At 52.1% G+C, this 17,875-nt stretch overlaps 1 protein-coding gene across 1 annotated transcript; it reads left to right on the top strand.

Annotated features, from left to right (window-relative positions):
- Nucleotides 1-214: 214 nt before the first annotated feature.
- On the top strand, nucleotides 215-6,087 carry Med10 (mediator complex subunit 10). Its single transcript, XM_075975719.1, has 4 exons — nucleotides 215-412; nucleotides 1,989-2,072; nucleotides 3,792-3,894; nucleotides 5,577-6,087. Exons 1-4 carry the CDS (start codon nucleotides 291-293, stop codon nucleotides 5,673-5,675), a joined length of 408 nt encoding a protein of 135 aa, XP_075831834.1. The 5' UTR covers nucleotides 215-290; the 3' UTR covers nucleotides 5,676-6,087.
- Nucleotides 6,088-17,875: the final 11,788 nt, after the last annotated feature.

Here is a 17,875-nt window from a genome sequence, read left to right as displayed (position 1 = left end):
TGAAGGTACCAGCTTGGAGTTTTCAATCTCGCCCTGTCTTTATTTTCCTCGCCCCCCGACACACACACCCGCCGCGTTTTCTCCAGTGATTTCCCCGCCCGATGGACGCTCCTAGCAGTTTCCCCGCCAAGGACTCCTGCCTCGCCCCGCCCCCGGCGCTAGGCCCCGCCCTCGAGGAGACCCCGCCCTCCCCGAGGAAACGGAAGTGGGCGTCCGGAAGCCGGAAGCGGAGAGCGGGGCCGAGCTTCAGTCGCTGGGAGCTGCAAGCGGAGGGGCGGGCGGAGCCGGCCATGGCGGAGAAGTTCGACCACCTGGAGGAGCACCTGGAGAAGTTCGTGGAGAACATTCGGCAGCTCGGCATCATCGTCAGCGACTTCCAGCCCAGCAGCCAGGCGGGGCTCAGCCAGAAACTGTGAGTGCAGGCGGGGCGGGCGTCGGCGCCTCTGTGCGGAGCCCCTGCGGCTGGTCTGGGGACCCCACTAGGGCCTCCTGGGGTGGTCCGTGGACCGCGCTGGGGCGGCGGCTCCATCCGGACTCCACGGTGGGGTAGCTCCATCCTGACTTTACTGCGGGGGGTAAGGGGACGGAGGCCGGCATCACTGTGACCCTACGGGGCAGGCTGGAACCTCTCCACCCTCACCCACATCACCCCTCCGCCCACTGCATCCCACCCTAGTCCACCTCACCCAATTCCACCGGAGTCGCTGGCACCTCCGTGACCCTACGGGGCAGGGTGGACCCACTCCGTCCCCACCCCTCCCCACCCCACCTCAGCCCACCCCCACTCCATCCCACCCCTACCCTTTCCCACTGGGGAGGCTGGGAGCACTACACTCCCATCCCACCCCCGCCCCACCCCGCCGGCGAGGCTGAGTCCACTCCTCTAAGTTAAAGAGGAACAAGCCCCTCCCGAGGGCCCAGAGCCACCTGCTGCATAGGCCTGGCTGTGGAAGAAGGCACAGAGGGTTGATTTTATTTTATTTTTTTCTTCCAGCAATATCTTTGTGCTGGTCATGCAGCCTGGTTTTTTATGCCGGACAGAGAAACAAAATATTTAAGAGCGGGCCTCACTGCCTTATAGCGCAGCTAGGTGGTGGAGGGTGACTCTGGGAAGGGCTGAGGGTCAGCCCAGGAGGGGTGGGTTTCTGGCTTGCAGACTGTGGGTCCTCTACTCAAGGTGCTCCATGCTGCCTTCCCTGAAAGCCATTCAGACGACATGTGTTCTCGAAAACTTTGTTCTTTCTTCACCTCCATCCTGAGTTTAGAAGGAAGATTATTGAGGGTATTAAATCCAGAGGTGTCCTCGGAATCTGGTGGCAATTGAGGGTTCAGGTGTGAGCTGCACAGCAGCTTGTTGAGGGTGGCAGGGGTCTCCTGACTCCCTTGGAGGCAGCCACTGCAGCTGTCTTTGTTCAAAGTTAGCATGAGGGAGCAGGTTTAGCAAGCAGGTACTCAAGGTTCATCTAGTAGGCTGGGAGAAGAGAGCTACCCCAGCGGAGACATACCCAGCTCAGCAGAAAGGCAAGGCCTGCCTCTAGTGTCTGGACCTGGAAATCTGCTCTGATCCCCCATCCCCCTAGTCCCCGTTCTGGAATGGGAGACTGCCCTGGAAGTCATCCTTACCCACAGTACCCACAGCTGAGTCTGTTAAAGCTGAGGGCAAGGATGAGGGCAAGGCTAGGTGTTTACCAGAGTAGAGGGCAGTGATCCTCCTCAGGGAGGGCTTTGTGGGATGCAGGCAAACTGGAGCATTGCCTAGACCTGAGCCTGCTGAGACCGGCTTTGTGGCTGTTCCCAGGGCCCTGTCTCTCTCTTATCTAGTTAGTGTGGCTATCTCGTACCCCGCTGTCTCCTCAGTTATCTGCCCCAGTGTCCCTGACCTTGCCATTTTAACCACCGTGACTTGAAACCCAGTGAGCCTTGCTGTGTGGGGGTTGTGCCTGTGCTGTCGTCGGAGCTAACCCCACACCCCTCTGCTCTTTCCCCAGGAACTTTATTGTTACGGGCTTACAGGACATAGACAAGTGCAGACAGCAGCTGCACGATATCATGGTGCCTCTGGAAGTCTTTGAGTGAGTATGGCTGTGGGTCTCTGCTGGCTCTGAATGTGGGTGTGAGGGCGGCTGTGCGAGAGAAGCAGACAGGAATGCCTGTCTCATGGCATGTAGTGAACAAGTGGGCTTAAAAAAGGGTAAGTGTCACCCCAGGGTTGTGTTGTTGAAAATGGAGTCACATGGAAATGGGAAATTAAAAGTATATAAAAACAGGTTTCTGAGTTCAGTGGAGAGAAAGCTCCTAATTTATGAATTAAAGAGCTGTGGCTTGGTGTGGTGGTGGACAGGTTGATCCCAGCACGTAGGGGGCAGAGGCAGGCAGCTCTCGTGAGTTTGAGGTCAGTTGGTCTTTAGAGAGTTCCAGGACAGCCAGGGCTACACAGAGAAATCCTGTCTTGAAAACAAAAACAAACAAAATGAGAGTTGTGTGTGAGCTATAACACAAAATAAAAACATATATCCACAGACATCTGGAAAATAATTTCATCTGTTCAAGAAGCTTCCTGTGGTGACCTGGACCTGGGAGGTGGTCCCTCCTGTTGGGAGGAAGAATCCCTCAGTCCTGGTGGGTGTGGCAGGCCATTTATCTTCCAGAGAGTCCTGTAGACCTGCCACAGCAGTGGCTGAGAGGAGAGTGGCCCGTGAGCTCCCAGGAGCAGATGCTTCAGCGTCTTCCCGAATGGGCTGTGAGCACTGGGAGGAACACAGGCTCCTGTGACCTGGCTCACGCACACTGATAGGCACGTGGGCTGTCCAGAGCAAGGATGAAATAACCTCCCCTTCAGCCCAGTGTTTGCCTTTGTGCAGTTCAACTTCTGGGTCTTAGAAAACAGCAGCCACCCCGCAGTTGAGGAGCCGCTTGCTTACGTAACACATGCGATGGCACCTTTTCATGCTCTTCTGTTTGAAATGTATTTGCTTAGAAAGTCGCCAGAATCTGCTGCTTTCTTTACATTACTACAAAAGCACCAAATTGAAATGCAAATTCTAGAAATTGGTATTTTGGCCGTTTGTCATAAATAAAGGCCAATTTAATGAGTATTAACCTGAATATAGCTGAATGATTCGGATTTATCCACTGTACAGAACTAGCCAGGTAGTCTGTTCTTGGTAAAATCTGGATATGGTGGGCAGTGGATTTCATGACATCAGGATATGATGGCATTTTGACTAAACATGTTAACACTGTTAGGGTAGTTGTATTGTCTTGCAATAGCTGGAGAGAAACACCGTGCTGCATTAAGTCACCGGGGTGTGTATAAGGCAGTGTATTGAGAACACCATCTCCACCAGATGGACGCTGGGTGTCCCTTCTGTGGCCCCTCCACTCCTCCTGTTAGCTTCCTCACACAGCATGTGAGCAGTCAGGCTCCATGTCCCAGGCCCGAGCTGCACCACACTCAAGCGCATCTTTATCGTATGGGCTGTTTGAGGACCCAAAGGGCAGAAGCCCGTGTGCATTTGTTTCTTTATGCACATGTGTTGTGAGTGGTGAGTGCTGCACAGATGTAAGGGGGTGCGGTATGGCTTGTGCTGTCAGGGGTGCCTAGTGATCATTTCTTGCCTCACGGGCACTAGAAATAGAGGTGCATGCTTGGAGAAATCTGAGGACTTAGTTCTAAGTGGAAGAGCTGCTTCCTAGACCGGAAGCTGTGCCTACTGGACTTTATTTTTTGATCCTTTCCAGAAAAAAGTTAGGTTCGTCAGCTGAGTTGACGGAGATGTTCTTGTTTGCAGATACATCGATCAAGGTCGAAATCCCCAGCTCTACACCAAAGAGTGCCTGGAGAGGGCTCTGGCCAAAAATGAGCAAGTCAAGGGGAAGATTGACACAATGAAGGTAAGACCAAGGCCGTCGTGTCAGCGTGCTCACTGTGTGTGTGCCCTGCGGGAGGGCAGCGTGTTGCGAGTAAGCGTGGCTGACGGGCTTTGCTGTTAGTCTCTGTGGGCTGTATGACTGCCACACAGTGGGACTTCTGGCATGTGTAATAGTTATGTTGAATGTCACTGAGCCACAGCCCTGTGACAAACAAGGAAACAGATTAACATCTTACATTTTGTCTGGTGGTGTCCCTGGCCAGCGGGGCTTTCAGTGTGGCTTTCCCATTTGACTTTTTTGGGTGACATCTTCTGTATCGACCCTGACTGGAGGCCTTTTCTGTGCCAGCGGGCTGCAGGTGGAGGATCCTAGAAGGTTTATGTGGTCTCTAGCATCTGCCTTCAGACCCCTAGGAACTCCCTACAGAGAGCTTGGCCCCCTTGCTCCGACCAGGGAGCTGTGCCCTGAGTGTGAACTGCAGTTTTCTCTTTCAGGTCACTGAACTGTGGTTCGGATAGTGTTTGCTTTTTTGTTTGGACCCTCCTGGCTTGGTCTTCAGCGGATGCACTGTGTGGCCTGCAGTGAGAGCACCGTATGCTTTAGTGTCTTCTGGGCTCCCTGCTAGCCTCCAGGCCCTGTCTTGTTCTGTTGTCAGCCTGGTCATAGTCCTCTGAGAGGCTCACAGGCCTTCCCGAAAGTTTCTTTCCCCAGGGTGCTGGCTCAAGTGCCCATTTTTCTTTCTCTACTCACTGTCCACTCTGTCTGATATTTAAGTTCAGGGTCACACGTCTGCCTTGTACTGCCCACTCCCTGCCCATTATCAGCCAGTCTTGGTGTGTGCTGTGTCCTGTGTGCAGGTCAGTGCAGACGTGCCCGGTGCTCAGAAGGCTCTAGTTGAGGGGCAGGAGTGAGCATGGCTTCTGTCAGACCGTAGGCCACAGAAGTGGGGCTGGTCCTTTTAGCATTGAGCCCATGCGTTATGTCTCCCGTCAGCTTGGGTTGAGGACTTCCTGGACACAGTTACTGCCCTTGGGGCTAAGGCCTCTGGTCCCACCAGCGTCTTAGTTTCATTGCCTTGGGCTGCTAGAGTGCAGTGCCCACTGCTGGTGCCCATGTGGTTAATCTTCTCTGTGCACCTGTGGCACTGTGTGCCTGTTCTCACCTGAGAGCTGTGGCAGTCTCAAGGCACATTTTTTGCAGCCTGTGTGCCCCCAGTGGGCACCAGTTAACACTTGTGAGAACTTTTTTCTGTTGTAGTGAAACAGAGTGTGTCTTCCTGACTTTGGCCTTGTGACCCATAGAGTGGAGGCTTGGGGTGCAGGCACACTGGACAGCTTCTAAGACTGGGGTAGAGCTAATGTTAGAACAGGAATGGCGGAGAACTGTGATGTTTGCAGTAGGTGATGTATTTCCCATGCTTCAGGAGGTGTTTGCACATGTGCGTGACCTCCGTGTGATTCCAGTGAGTGTTAGCCCTGTGGAAGTCACCTCCTCTGTGGGGGGGAGCACCTGGCTAGAGGGAAGGAGTCATCTTAAAACCTGGTCCCCTTCCAGAGCGCTCTTGTCCCTGGAACATCTTAACTGCAGACACTCCAGTGATTGGCTGCATCCCTTCGGGTGGCCCACTGGGGACTGTGGGCTCCTTGGAAGGGCCATGTTGTCTATAACCTGGATTTTTTTGACATACCTTTTTTTGTTTGTAGAAATTTAAAAGCCTGCTGATTCAGGAACTTTCTAAAGTATTTCCAGAAGACATGGCCAAGTACCGGAGCATTCGGGGGGAAGATCACCCCCCCTCCTAAGTGTGTGAAGACCCCACACCCTTTAATTGCCGGACTGATCAGTGAGAAGCTGTGCCTGCCGACGCTGCCTTCCAGCCATGTGAACTGGCCTCGCGCCTACCTCCAGCTCCCATCCTCTTGACCTTGTGGGATGCGGACTGGAGGAGCAGAGCTGTGCCCAGCTGTCCTGCAACTCACAGACCCTTGGTGGTCCCTTCTTCCTTTGGGGAAAGCAGGCAGGAGGACAGCCTTGCTGAAATGTGACGTGGGATTGGGATCCTACTTGACGTTCTCTGCTTATGTACTCTGTTCTGTTACAGTATCATGAGACAAAACTGGCTTTTATATTTCACATTTTCAGATGAGGTGCATAAGAATGCAATTGTTTTCATGAGTTTCAACTAGAAAGAATAAAGTCTTAAGTTTTACATGGCTCATTCCATGTAATTATTTCTGAGAACAGCGTATCCTGTGAACAGTCCCCTGTTAATTCCCTCAAGTGTTATGTTCATAAAACAATGATTTTTTTCAGGTGTGTAGGTAGGAAAAGCTATCCAGTTGGGCGCTCCCATTTCCCAGTCTCTCTCTTACAGGCGTGTGCTGAAGAACAGATTGCTCACGGTACTGGAAAGTGCTATAGAGCAGTGCTGCTCAGCTGTGGAGTGTGGGTGGACCCCCTGACCATGGGGCTTCTGCTTCCCTTCAGGGGACCTGTGGGCTGGGGGAGGGTCAAGCAGGGCATGCGGCTGTAGGTGTAAGGCAGGCTGCGGGGCTCTGGTTAACTGGTTCTCCGCCTCGTGTTGCTGGGCCTGCTTAGGGAGAGGATGTGTAACAAAGCTTTTTAAAAAGAGGAGGTCTGTTTCTCACAGCTGTTACAGATATATTTGTTATGGTCATAAAAGTATAATCCAGCCCCTAGATTTTAACATGACGTCTGCAGAGACACTTTTTGTGAGTAAGGTCATGTTTATAGAGCTCAGGTGGACATACTTCTGAGGGACCACCACTCAGTCCACCCCATGCCCTCTTGGCAGCTTTAGCCATGCAGTGCCTGGCATTGGTGGCCTGTGTCCAGTCTCATTGTGTTGCTGCGTCTGAGGACACAGCCTGCTCATGCCTGTATCTGTCTTGTTCTTCCCAGGGCAGGTGGCTCGGGAGTTTGAGAGGTTTGGACAGAGGACAGCAAAAATGCAAGTCTGTAGAGAGACAATATTTTTCTTTTGTTTGCTAGGAGGGAGGAAATACTGTGGTTGGCAGTGATTGTGAGAGCCTGAGAATTCAGGATCCTTGCAGACGGCCTTGACACACTGGTACCTGCGTGAAAACCTCATTACTGCATGCAGAAAATGAGGTCATGAGTGAAGGTGCAGCCAGCTTGGTTTGGGCAGCTAGGATTGGGCAGAGCGCACGAGGGAGCCTGTGGGGGAGGGAAACAGCACACTGGTCAGGATGCTCACATTGATGCTCAAGAAGGAAAAATGTGCATGAGAAGGACTGAATTCCCTTTTGGATGGTGAGGTGTGTTCTCCTCACACATACTCCACCCCCAAGTGAATGATTGTCAAAGCTCCACCTCCCCCCCCAACACCGGTAAGACCTCGTATACAGGCTCTGCCATTACTGATTTGAAAACAGTTTCAAAAGCCGTACATTGGGTCATTTCTTTTGGTACATGCATGGTAAACACAGAGATGGGATGCAGACATATACATTGTAAACATCTAGGCATGTGGGAGGAGCTGGTGGAATCCAAGGGCCAACTGTAGCCCTCTCCTGGGACAGGCTGCTGCCTGCTGCCTGCTTGGAGGCCAGGTATGAGGTGCTGCAGGCTTCAGTCAGGGTCGTGTGTTCCACCGGGGACTGCTTTCAGGGAGAACGCCCACACAGAATGGCAGAGGGAGGACCGAGCCCACTCCTCTCCATAGCGTTTGCTTGTTCCTGGTGTCTCTTTATTGTCAACCATCAGTGACAAGGAGACAGAAGGGCTTTTCTGCCCTCTTCGCCTTTCTCCGGAGCAGGTGCTGGTCCTGGCTCACAGATATTGTTGGACATGAACATCTTTTTGCAGACCACACATTTAGCCAGCCCACAGACTGAACACTGCATTGGCTCTGGGAGCTGAGGATGATGCTGTGTGGGTCTCACAGCACCAGACAATGTCAGCCTGAGCTGGTGCACAGGTTATGTAATTTCCCTAACTCGCAGCATGAGCTATAAGGCAAGGAGGAGACAGACTGGCCATTAGTGTGATGTGGCTGCAGACAGCTGAGGTGGCAGGAGTGTTGTGGCTGTTGATTTTCATGACGGAGCTGCAATAATGAGAACAGGAAGGATGGCAGCCGGTGCCGCTGAAGACTAGAGGCCGCTGTGAACACGGACCGCGAAGACAAGGCCACTGATGGAATATTGATTCCTGGTTTTGTTTGCAGAGTTGTCTGGTTCAGAATCGGGGGTCAGCAGAGCAGCAGATTGGTGGGGGCACCACTATGAGGATCTCCACTACTGCCACATTGCTGGTCTTCTCTGGCCCGGCTGCCCCTCTTTGGTTTCCTTCCCTGTGTGCCCCCTGCCCTCCCCTCCATCCCCTTCCCTGTGTGCCCCCTGCCCTCCCCTCCATCCCCTTCCCTGTGTGCCCCCTGCCCTCCCCTCCATCCCCTTCCCTGTGTGCCCCCTGCCCTTCCCTCCATCCCCTTCCCTGTGGCACACCCTGCCCTCCCCTCCATCCCCTTCCCTGTGTGCCCCCTGCCCTCCCCTCCATCCCCTTCCCTGTGTGCCCCCTGCCCTTCCCTCCATCCCCTTCCCTGTGTGCCCCCTGCCCTTCCCTCCATCCCCTTCCCTGTGTGCCCCCTGCCCTTCCCTCCATCCCCTTCCCTGTGTGCCCCCTGCCCTTCCCTCCATCCCCTTCCCTGTGTGCCCCCTGCCCTTCCCTCCATCCCCTTCCCTGTGTGCCCCCTGCCCTTCCCTCCATCCCCTTCCCTGTGTGCCCCCTGCCCTTCCCTCCATCCCCTTCCCTGTGTGCCCCCTGCCCTCCCCTCCATCCCCTTCCCTGTGTGCCCCCTGCCCTCCCCTCCATCCCCTTCCCTGTGTGCCCCCTGCCCTTCCCTCCATCCCCTTCCCTGTGTGCCCCCTGCCCTCTTCTCCATCCCCTTCCCTGTGTGCCCCCTGCCCTTCCCTCCAGCCTCTTCCCTGTGTGCCCCCTGCCCTCCCCTCCATCCCCTTCCCTGTGTGCCCCCTGCCCTCCCCTCCATCCCCTTCCCTGTGTGCCCCCTGCCCTTCCCTCCATCCCCTTCCCTGTGTGCCCCCTGCCCTCCCCTCCATCCCCTTCCCTGTGTGCCCCCTGCCCTTCCCTCCATCCCCTTCCCTGTGTGCCCCCTGCCCTCCCCTCCACCTCCTTCCCTGTGTGCCCCCTGCCCTCCCCTCCATCCTCTTTCCTGTGTGCCCCCTGCCCTCCTCTCCATCCCCTTCCCTGTGTGCCCCCTGCCCTTCCCTCCATCCCCTTCCCTGTGTGCCCCTGCTCTGCCCTCCAGCCTCTTCCGTGTGTGCCCCCTGCCCTCCTCTCCATCCCCTTCCCTGTGTGCCCCCTGCCCTCCCCTCCATCCTCTTCCCTGTGTGCCCCCTGCCCTCCCCTCCAACCTCTCCCCTTTGCGCCCCCTGCTCTGTCCTCCACTCTCCCCTGTACCCCCCTGCTCTGCACCCCATCCTCTTGCCCTTTGCTGCTGTAGTTGATTTCTTGGGAGTGACATCACTTCCTGCAGCCCCTCTTCCTGACCAGCAGTTAAGGTGGCTGTGTAACACAGGTGGGGCAGAGGACTCCTCTGCAAAGGGCAAATCCAGCCTTGCACCTTGTTTGACTTGAGCAGAGGTTGTTTACAATAGACTCAGGAGCATTATCTGTGAAGGTTCCAGATAGTGAGGAGTTTCCTGTGGAGGCTCAGCGGGCACAGTCAGTGCTTGTTGAACAGGCCTGAGGACAGGACCGCCTTAACTCCTGGTGGGTACGGTGACTCCAGGACAAGCTGGCTAGCAAGACAGTCTGAGCTTACTGGCCCCTTGTTCAGCCTTGTCTCAGTGAATGAGATGGAGAACAGTCGATGAAGACTGCTCATGCCAAGCCCAACCTCTGTACAACCAGGCATCCATGTGGACATACACCTGTACACACATGCACACACACGCGCACACACATGCACACACACATGGACACACACATATACACATGTGAAAAGAAACAGAACAGACGTCAGCACAGGGCTTCTGCACCCACCCTGTCCACTCTGCTGCACACAGATCAGGAACTGCAAGGTCAGAGGTCTTCTGTCCTCCAGGCCTGCTCCTGGTGGCAGTAGTAGACGGGCTTTGGCCAGCCACTGCCCTTCCTGGCTGCCTTAACCTTTATTCCTGCCCACTGTAGCCCTAAGTTAGGAGCACAGATGCTGGCCCAGGCAAAGTACAGCCAGACGGTAAGCAAGCTGGGTATCTTCCCTGGGTTTCTGAGTCTGGGGGAGTACCCAGGAGGCACAACTTTCCTGAGCCCTTGGGCTGGTGGGTGGGGGGAGCCTGGAGCTGACCTACAGCAGGCATCACTCACTGTAGTGGTGGGCTCCTGTGGGCCTAACTGTCCAGAGATGCACCTGGTAAAGATCCCCCTCTTTTCTTCAGCCATTGCTGCCTGTCCCCACTTTGCTGTGTTTTTGGTATCCTCCTCCTCCCTTCTTAGTGATGGGCTCTGTGGAAGCATGCGAGCCCTGGCATCTCAAGCCCTGTACCATCTCTTGCCTTTTCTCTTGGCTATTTTTCCTATGCCCCCGTCTTCTCCCCACCTTTTCTTTTGAGGATTCTGGCCCTTGCTAGTGCCTTTTCCAGTGGCTGCCTCAGCACTAAGTGTGGAGGATATGGATCCTCCCACCCTCCCTTCTCACTCTATTGCTCCACCCTGCAATCCCCCTTACTCCCCCCTGGAGTACTTGGGAGACATATATCTTAAGGTGGCCCTCGGGCCACCAGTTAGTGCGGTGCTGTTGATTAATCTGTGAGTATGCAGGTTGGAGTGTCAGCATCCCAAAGGGACATTAACACAGCATCTACCAATTTCATCCAAAGCAGCAGCTGGGGCCCAGAGTCGGCTGACTAACAATCCCAAGGCACAAAGCAAGACACAGGATGACTTCCACCATTGTCGGGCTGCTTTAGACTGGGGATATGAGTGAAAATCGAAGGCCACCGTTCCGATGTGCAGCGAACCCTGCTGTGAAGCTAATTGTGTTGCAGAGGCAAATGGTTACTGGCCGTTCTCGTCACTCTTATTAATAGCCATTTATTAGCTGTCCATGGTGAGCAGCCAAGGTCTGAGTCAGCACGGAGAGCTGAGCCTCCCATTTATCCAGCACGGTTTTCAGGGCATCGATTTAAGCCTGTTTTTTATTGTTCCTCTTGTTGAATTAAGTAGACCTGTGTTTGTACAAATGCTATTTATACACCAGGCAGAAACAGATTGTGTTGGAGAGAATCCTGCCCCACATGTCTGCTCTGCATGTGAAGGACATTCGGGGTGCAGAGCTCTGGACCCCAGACTCATTCCTCCCTCACTGCGTATGCTTCCGTGAGACCAGCGGAAGTATACATCCAGGTTTATGTTCATAAAAATCCAGAAAGATGGTATCATGCACCCCAGTTGGCACATCCTTTTCCACTTGAGATGCCCTGTGAATCTTTTCTTCGAGAAAAAGAAGAGAGACTCGTGTCCAACCAGACAGACGCATTGTCTTCCTTCCAGAGCCTCTGCCTCTGCAATGGCAAACAATGCTGAGGGTCCTCCCTCCCTCCCTCCCTCCCTCCCTCCCTCCCTCCCTCCCTCTCTCCCTCCCTCCCTCCCTCCCTGTCTCCTGTCTCCCTCCCTCCCTCCTGTCTCCCTCCCTCTCTTCTTCTTTCCTTCCCTCCCTCTTTCTTTCTTTTTAAATTTATAGAAACATATTTTAAAAAATGATTTTTAAATTTATTGTTATTATTTATATCCCAACCACAGTTTCTCCTCCCTCGTCGACTCCTAGTCCCTCCCCCTACCTCCTCCTTTGCCCCCACAAACTCCTCTCCTCTTTTATTTCTATTCAGAAAAGGGCAGGCTTCCTATGGCTATCAACCAAACATGGCAAACAAAGTTGCAGCAAGCCTAGACACTTATGCTTGTATTAAGGCTGGACAAGGCAACCCACTATGAGGAGTAGGGTCCCAAAAGCTGGCCAAAGAGTTAGAGACAGCCCTGCTCCACTGTTAGGAGTTTCACAAGGGTGCTGTCTTAGTTGTTTAACAGCATCAACCAACATCTGAACACTTCTCCTGGCTTAGTCATTGCCCCCACCTGTAGGCTCCCCCTACCTGTTGCGTGTGTGTGTGTAGATCAACACCTCTTCCATTATTCGGTTCTTCATATGTGTCCACGTTGTGTTCTTTAGTTCACTGGCCTAGAACTTTCCAAGCGGGTTGCACTGTGCTAATGTGCTATCTGAAGGCCTTCACAGGCCAGAATCGAGTCTCCCTCCTCTGGGCACCCACATCTGTTAATTGGTTAGAAACTATCCTACCTCAGGAAAGGCTGAGGTGGATTTTACAGAAATACAGTTCATTTGTAATTCAGATCTGAAATTTAGACTCCAGGCCAAGAAATGGGACCATGAGCGTCTATGTTATCCCCGTTGGTATTTGGTTTCTCATCCACGATAAGCTCCTGTGTACATGCCATTGGCTGAGGGGATGCTGCCCCTGCTATACACACACAGCTTCCCAGAATGAGATCCCCCTGGGCGCAAGGACTCTCCCAAGGATCTGATGAAAACCTGCTCCAGAAGGTGCTGAGGTGATCTGTATTTCTTGGTTAAGCCCCTGGAATCACTCCACACAAACAGCACCAGATCCAGACTTTGGAGAAAGCCTGGCTCACTCATTGGCTGGCCTCATAACCCTGTGGCTAGGAAGGATAGGAAGCACTGGCTTCCTCTGACACCTGTCTAGGCAGAAGCCAGCCCTATGGTCTCCTCTTGCTGCACTTGCGGCCCCTATGGGGCTGCACACTCTTATTTGTGACACTGCCCTGCCTCTCGATAGGTGGAGCAGAAAGTTGCTGTTCTGTGGGGTAGGGGGCAGCTCAGGGACGGCCTTTGTGGTCAAGACGCCCTTGGAGGGGGCGGCCTAGGCCTGAGCCCACCGCCTCATGTGATTGACAGCCATTTATGAGCAGTAGTCCAGGGAGTTTGCCAAGCTTCGCATCCTTGGGAAGAAGTGCCTGATATTTACCAGGGATTGCCTGCCCATTAATCCTGTGAAATGAAAGCCCGCAGAGGCAGCGCAGGAGGGAGCCCTCTCTCAGTTCCCTCTGGACCGTGGTTTAGTCCCAATTTCACATGCTCCCCATCTGCCATGGTTGCTATTATTAGAATTCCAGCCGTAAAAGAGAAAATACTCATTTTAGGGCCAACCCAAATCTCAAGTGTGGAGAACAGTACTTCTGCAGTGTGATGATTGCTCTTGGAGTAGGGGATATTATCTCAGAATTATTTTGAGACCGAAAATAAAGGTCAATAAAAATGTCACTAGTAATAATGAACTTGTTTGCAAATACCTTTTAAAGTAGAGAATTAGTTTCCATATTTTATCTGATGGGTTTGATTGTATGATGACTTTGAAGCACCATATGCAGCCAGTCTCCCACACATAACTGAGCAAGAACCTCCCCCAAACCCCACTTCCTAGTATTTTGAAGTAGAAGGCAGGACTGTGGATAACAGGCTATTAGTGAATGTCAGGTTCACGGGGTCTCCTTAACACTTCCCCAGTGTTGTTTCTAATAGTCTCTAATGTTTTCACATATGCATTCCCTGCTTGCTGTTTCTCATAACATGTTATGAACTGATGACTAGTAAACAGTACAGTAGTGTAGGACATATACCAGACAGATGAGGGTTCGAGACCTGTCTGTAGGGTCTGCGCTGTGCAAGTCACAGAGTGTTTGAGTTATCCTGCAGCAGAAACAATGCTGCACCCTTGGGCTCCTGGGGCTGTTTTCAGGCCAGCTCCTTCCCCACCTCCAGGGTAGGGTGTAGGTGGCTACTGAGACCCGCCCTTTGTGTGCAGCACTTCGGATTCGTGTGCACTGGGTTCTGCCTCCCAGTGAGCCCTGTACCTTCTCACACTGCCAGCTCTTAGTGACAGGGAAGATGGGTGTTGATCCTGTGTTCGTCTTCCTGGGGTCCACTCAGCCAGATTCCTCCCCTCTCACTGCTTGCCCATCTACTTTCTCCAGCTCTGTGTTTTAAGTCTCAGGGCACACATCCTGTTGGTTTTGGACAAACTTCATCAGTGTATGTTCAAGGCAAAGGGAGTCTGGAGTTCTTGGTGTTGATCATGTACGAGACTTTCTGACTCTGGGGGGAACTTCCCTGAGGACCGCAGAGCAAGGCTACTCCCTCATCCATTAGCCCTTGGATGTGAGGTCAGAGTCAGCAAATGGAACTACCACCAAACCAGGAGTGCCCTAAAGGGAGAGGAGCGGGGAGACAACCGCAGTGACAGGCAGCAGGAAAATGGGGTGTGGGGAGTTTAAAGGTAGAAAGCAGTGAAGCCTTCGTTTCCTAAGAAGCTTAGAGCCTGCCTCAGTTGAGTTTAGAGAGCAGGGCTGGGCTGAGGTCTCAGACATGTGGGTCCTGTGGCTTTCCCTGGCACCACTCTGGGCTCTTTTCCGAGGGAGGGATAGACGGGTGAGTTTCCGGCTTTGCTTCTTACTTTGCCATCTGGGTGACTGTATCTCTTGAAGGATCTGGAATCCAGGCTGGGGAGATGAGAGGGTTCTTGTCTAGGGTCAGAGAGGAATGTTTGTTGCTGAATCGGCTCTAGAAATCCTTGCCTGGGCCCGGCAGCCATGTTTCTTGCTCTGGGTTCCACTTGGAGACTAATATCCAGGTTTCTCAGCCAGCCATTGGCTAGTTCCCTCCTATAGCCACCAAATGCCTGTTATTGGTTGGATTGTGTCTTGTAGAAAATACTTTGCAGCTCTAAGCCTGGCCAGTATCCATGTGACCTTGTTTGGACATGAGGTCTTTGCAGACATAATTAGGCTAAGATAGGGAATACTGCCTTAGGACCAGAACAAAGTATGGGGAGGGCCATGTGAGGTCATAGAGGAAAAAGGCCACAGGCTGCAGAGGTGGACTCTAGAGGGGCTTCAGTGAGAGACTGGGCACACCTAGCACACATAAGGCCCCTTGGTTTCACACACACACACACACACACACACACACACACACACACACACACACACACACACAGTAGAGGGATAAAACCAATGAAATGAGCGAATGCTTAAATGAATGAGCTAACTCACGGCTTCTGTACCCTCAGCAGATAAGCTGAGCTCCCAGCTTTCCATGCTGACTCTGTGTTCTGGAGGAATAACAAACAGAAAATCTGGTAAAGACACTCAAAATAGCACCCTCCGGCGTCTAGGAAGATACATTCTGCTTGCCTTGCTCAATCTCCTTCCACGCTACAGAACCTGCTCAGGATGCACACTGGTCAGCCGCTTGGCCCAGAACTCGATTTCCTATAGTTGGGGAAACAAAGTGGTGTAGAGTTTAGTGTGAAGTCACATTTTAGAAACACTCACTGCAATTGTTCCAGTTCTAATAGAAATTCATGACAATTAAACTTATTTTATTTCTGAACTTTGTGACATCCCTTCTATTAACATTTGACATAACTTCTTTTGTCTCCCATGGTTTCATACCCCTGGGGGGTAAGTAGATGTGCATCCTATGCATGTGTGTGTGTGTGCGCGCACACGCGCGTGTGTGTATGTGCGTGTGCGCGTGTGTGTGTTCTATGTCTCCGAGAAAATTGTCACTTAACACCATATACCCGAGGCGAGTGAGGATCCATTACCAAAAGTTATAAAGACCTCAGAATGATCCCATTCACAGCCAGAAAACATTTTACAAACTGTAATGATAGATCCGGGTGAGGCTGTTCAGGGAGCTGCAAGCAGAGACCAGTCCTGTCTCTGTGAGTGAGATGCATCCAGTCACCTAAGTCCTCTTTGAATGTCACACTGAGTCAGAAGGAGAAAGCTTCTTGTGTTCTTTGGAGTGAAACTGGAATCCTGGTTCTGTGAGTCGAGGCTGAGGACATGGGGGACAGAGGCCAGGAGTCACTGGGACGCAGAGAGAGCTAGAGAGCCATGCTGAGGAGAAGGCAGTTGGGCACATCATTCTGCAGTCTGGCACTCACAAAATTACCTTGACCTTGGTGGTTACTGAGGACTGAGAGAGGGGACATTGAGAGGAGGGGTTTTCAGTAGCTCTTATATCCCTCTGTCCCATGAGGTCCAGTGAACTGGTGGAGACTTTTCTTCTTTTACTTATTTTTATAACAAATCTTGTACATTCTTTGGGTAATTTCAAAGATGTATTATCCTGAAAATAGCTAAGTGCCTATTGTATATGAAATTTCTGGAAATGGAAGGGATGGAAAAATGATTTTGAGACGAGCAGCCTGGGGACAATGAGGTGGTTCCGACAGGCTGAGAGACCCGGCTGACCCGGGTGAGGCTGCCTGATGCTGTGCACAAGTCTGCGGCTGTGCATCAAGCTGGGAAACAGGCAGGGGATGAGGTAGAGACCAGAGGGGCTTCGGAAAGGCTCTGTGAGAGCATGTGTGGTCCACGATCACGGCGTTCTCTAAGTCAGCCACAGAAATGACAGTAGGCAAACCTAAGGGTTATAGGCAAACATTCCCTTTGTGCACATGGGAAACTGAAGTTGTAAATTTTATGTTCACTTAATTGGGAGTTTATTATGTAGCAGTCGCTCTCCATCTACCTGTTCGCCATTCTCGTGGGTATGTGTACACATCACCCGTGGGAGTGACATGCCACCTGGTGTGTGGTCCGTTCCTCTCCCTTCAGCTCCCATGATCCTTAGCCGTGACAGCCCTGTGTGTGGTCCGTTCCTCTCACTGCAGTCCCCAGGAGCCTCCCCAGCACAGTACCTTGGCCTAGTTCTACATCATGCATGTAGCACAAATAATAAAAACCCAGAGGCAGGTACTGAGGTTCAACCTGAAAGCCAGAAAAGCAAAGCAGCCAAGCCACTAGAGAAGTCTTACCTCTACCAAGGCTGGGCAAGCACAGACTAAGCAGACAGCCTCTCTATCCTCCCATTTTATACTCCCTCTAGTGCTGGGATTGAAGGTGAGGCAAACAAAACCTGGATTTGTTTCTGCATTGATCTTGTGTATTCCAGGGTGGCTTTGAACTCACAGAGATCCACCTGCCTCTGTCTCCGAGTCCTGGGATTAAAGGTGTGTGCCACCACTGCCTGACCTCTAGAGACTCAGCTTTGCCCTTCTGATCTTTAGGCAAGCTTTATTTATGAAAACATAAATAGGCTATTACTATAGCCTCCTGTCTCCCTAACTTCGTGTCTTCTCTTGGCACTGCCCTTCCCTGCACATTGGCACCACACCTCACCCCTGTGATGGCTAATCTTGGCGGCCAACTTGTCTAGATCTGGAGTCAATTAAGAGACAGGTCTCCAGGGTAAAGCTTTGGTGAGCTTGGTAGATTAAAGTCATGCCTGTGAGGTGTAGTAATAGGAGCGGCGGGGCTGCATCCCCAGCACCCCGGCCGCCTGGCTAGCTTAAGCCCCGAAATAACAACACACAAATTGTTTCATTTAAACACTGTTTGGCCCTTTAGCTCTAGCCCTTACTGGCTAATTCTGCTATCCCGATCAACCCATCTCTAATAATCTGTGAGCACCGGTCTTATCGGGAAGATTCTAGCCTACGTCCATCCTGGGTAGGAGCTTCATCGCGTGTGTCTTCCCCGGGAGCGGGGCATGGCATCTCTGCTCCAGAGAGCAGAGCTGTCAGTCTATCCAGGAGAGGGGAGCATGACGTCTCTAAGCTCACTTCCTCTTCCTCTCAGCAGTCTATTCTGTTTACTCCACCCACCTATGTTCTAAGCTATGAGCCCAAGCAGTTTGTTTATTACTTAACCAATGAAATCAAAAGATTGATATATGACACTCCCACATCACTTCCCCTTTTTCTGTTTAAACAAAAAAAAGGAAGGCTTTAACTTTAACATAGCAAAATTACATATAACAAAACAGTTATCAAGTAAAAATTACAATAATCTTTATCATAACTAAGGAAAACTATAACTATAACTAACT

The sequence above is a fragment of the Microtus pennsylvanicus genome, chromosome 6 (genome assembly GCF_037038515.1).
Source record: "Microtus pennsylvanicus isolate mMicPen1 chromosome 6, mMicPen1.hap1, whole genome shotgun sequence".
NCBI lineage: Eukaryota > Metazoa > Chordata > Mammalia > Rodentia > Cricetidae > Microtus > Microtus pennsylvanicus.
This window is presented reverse-complemented; position numbering and strand designations above follow the sequence as displayed.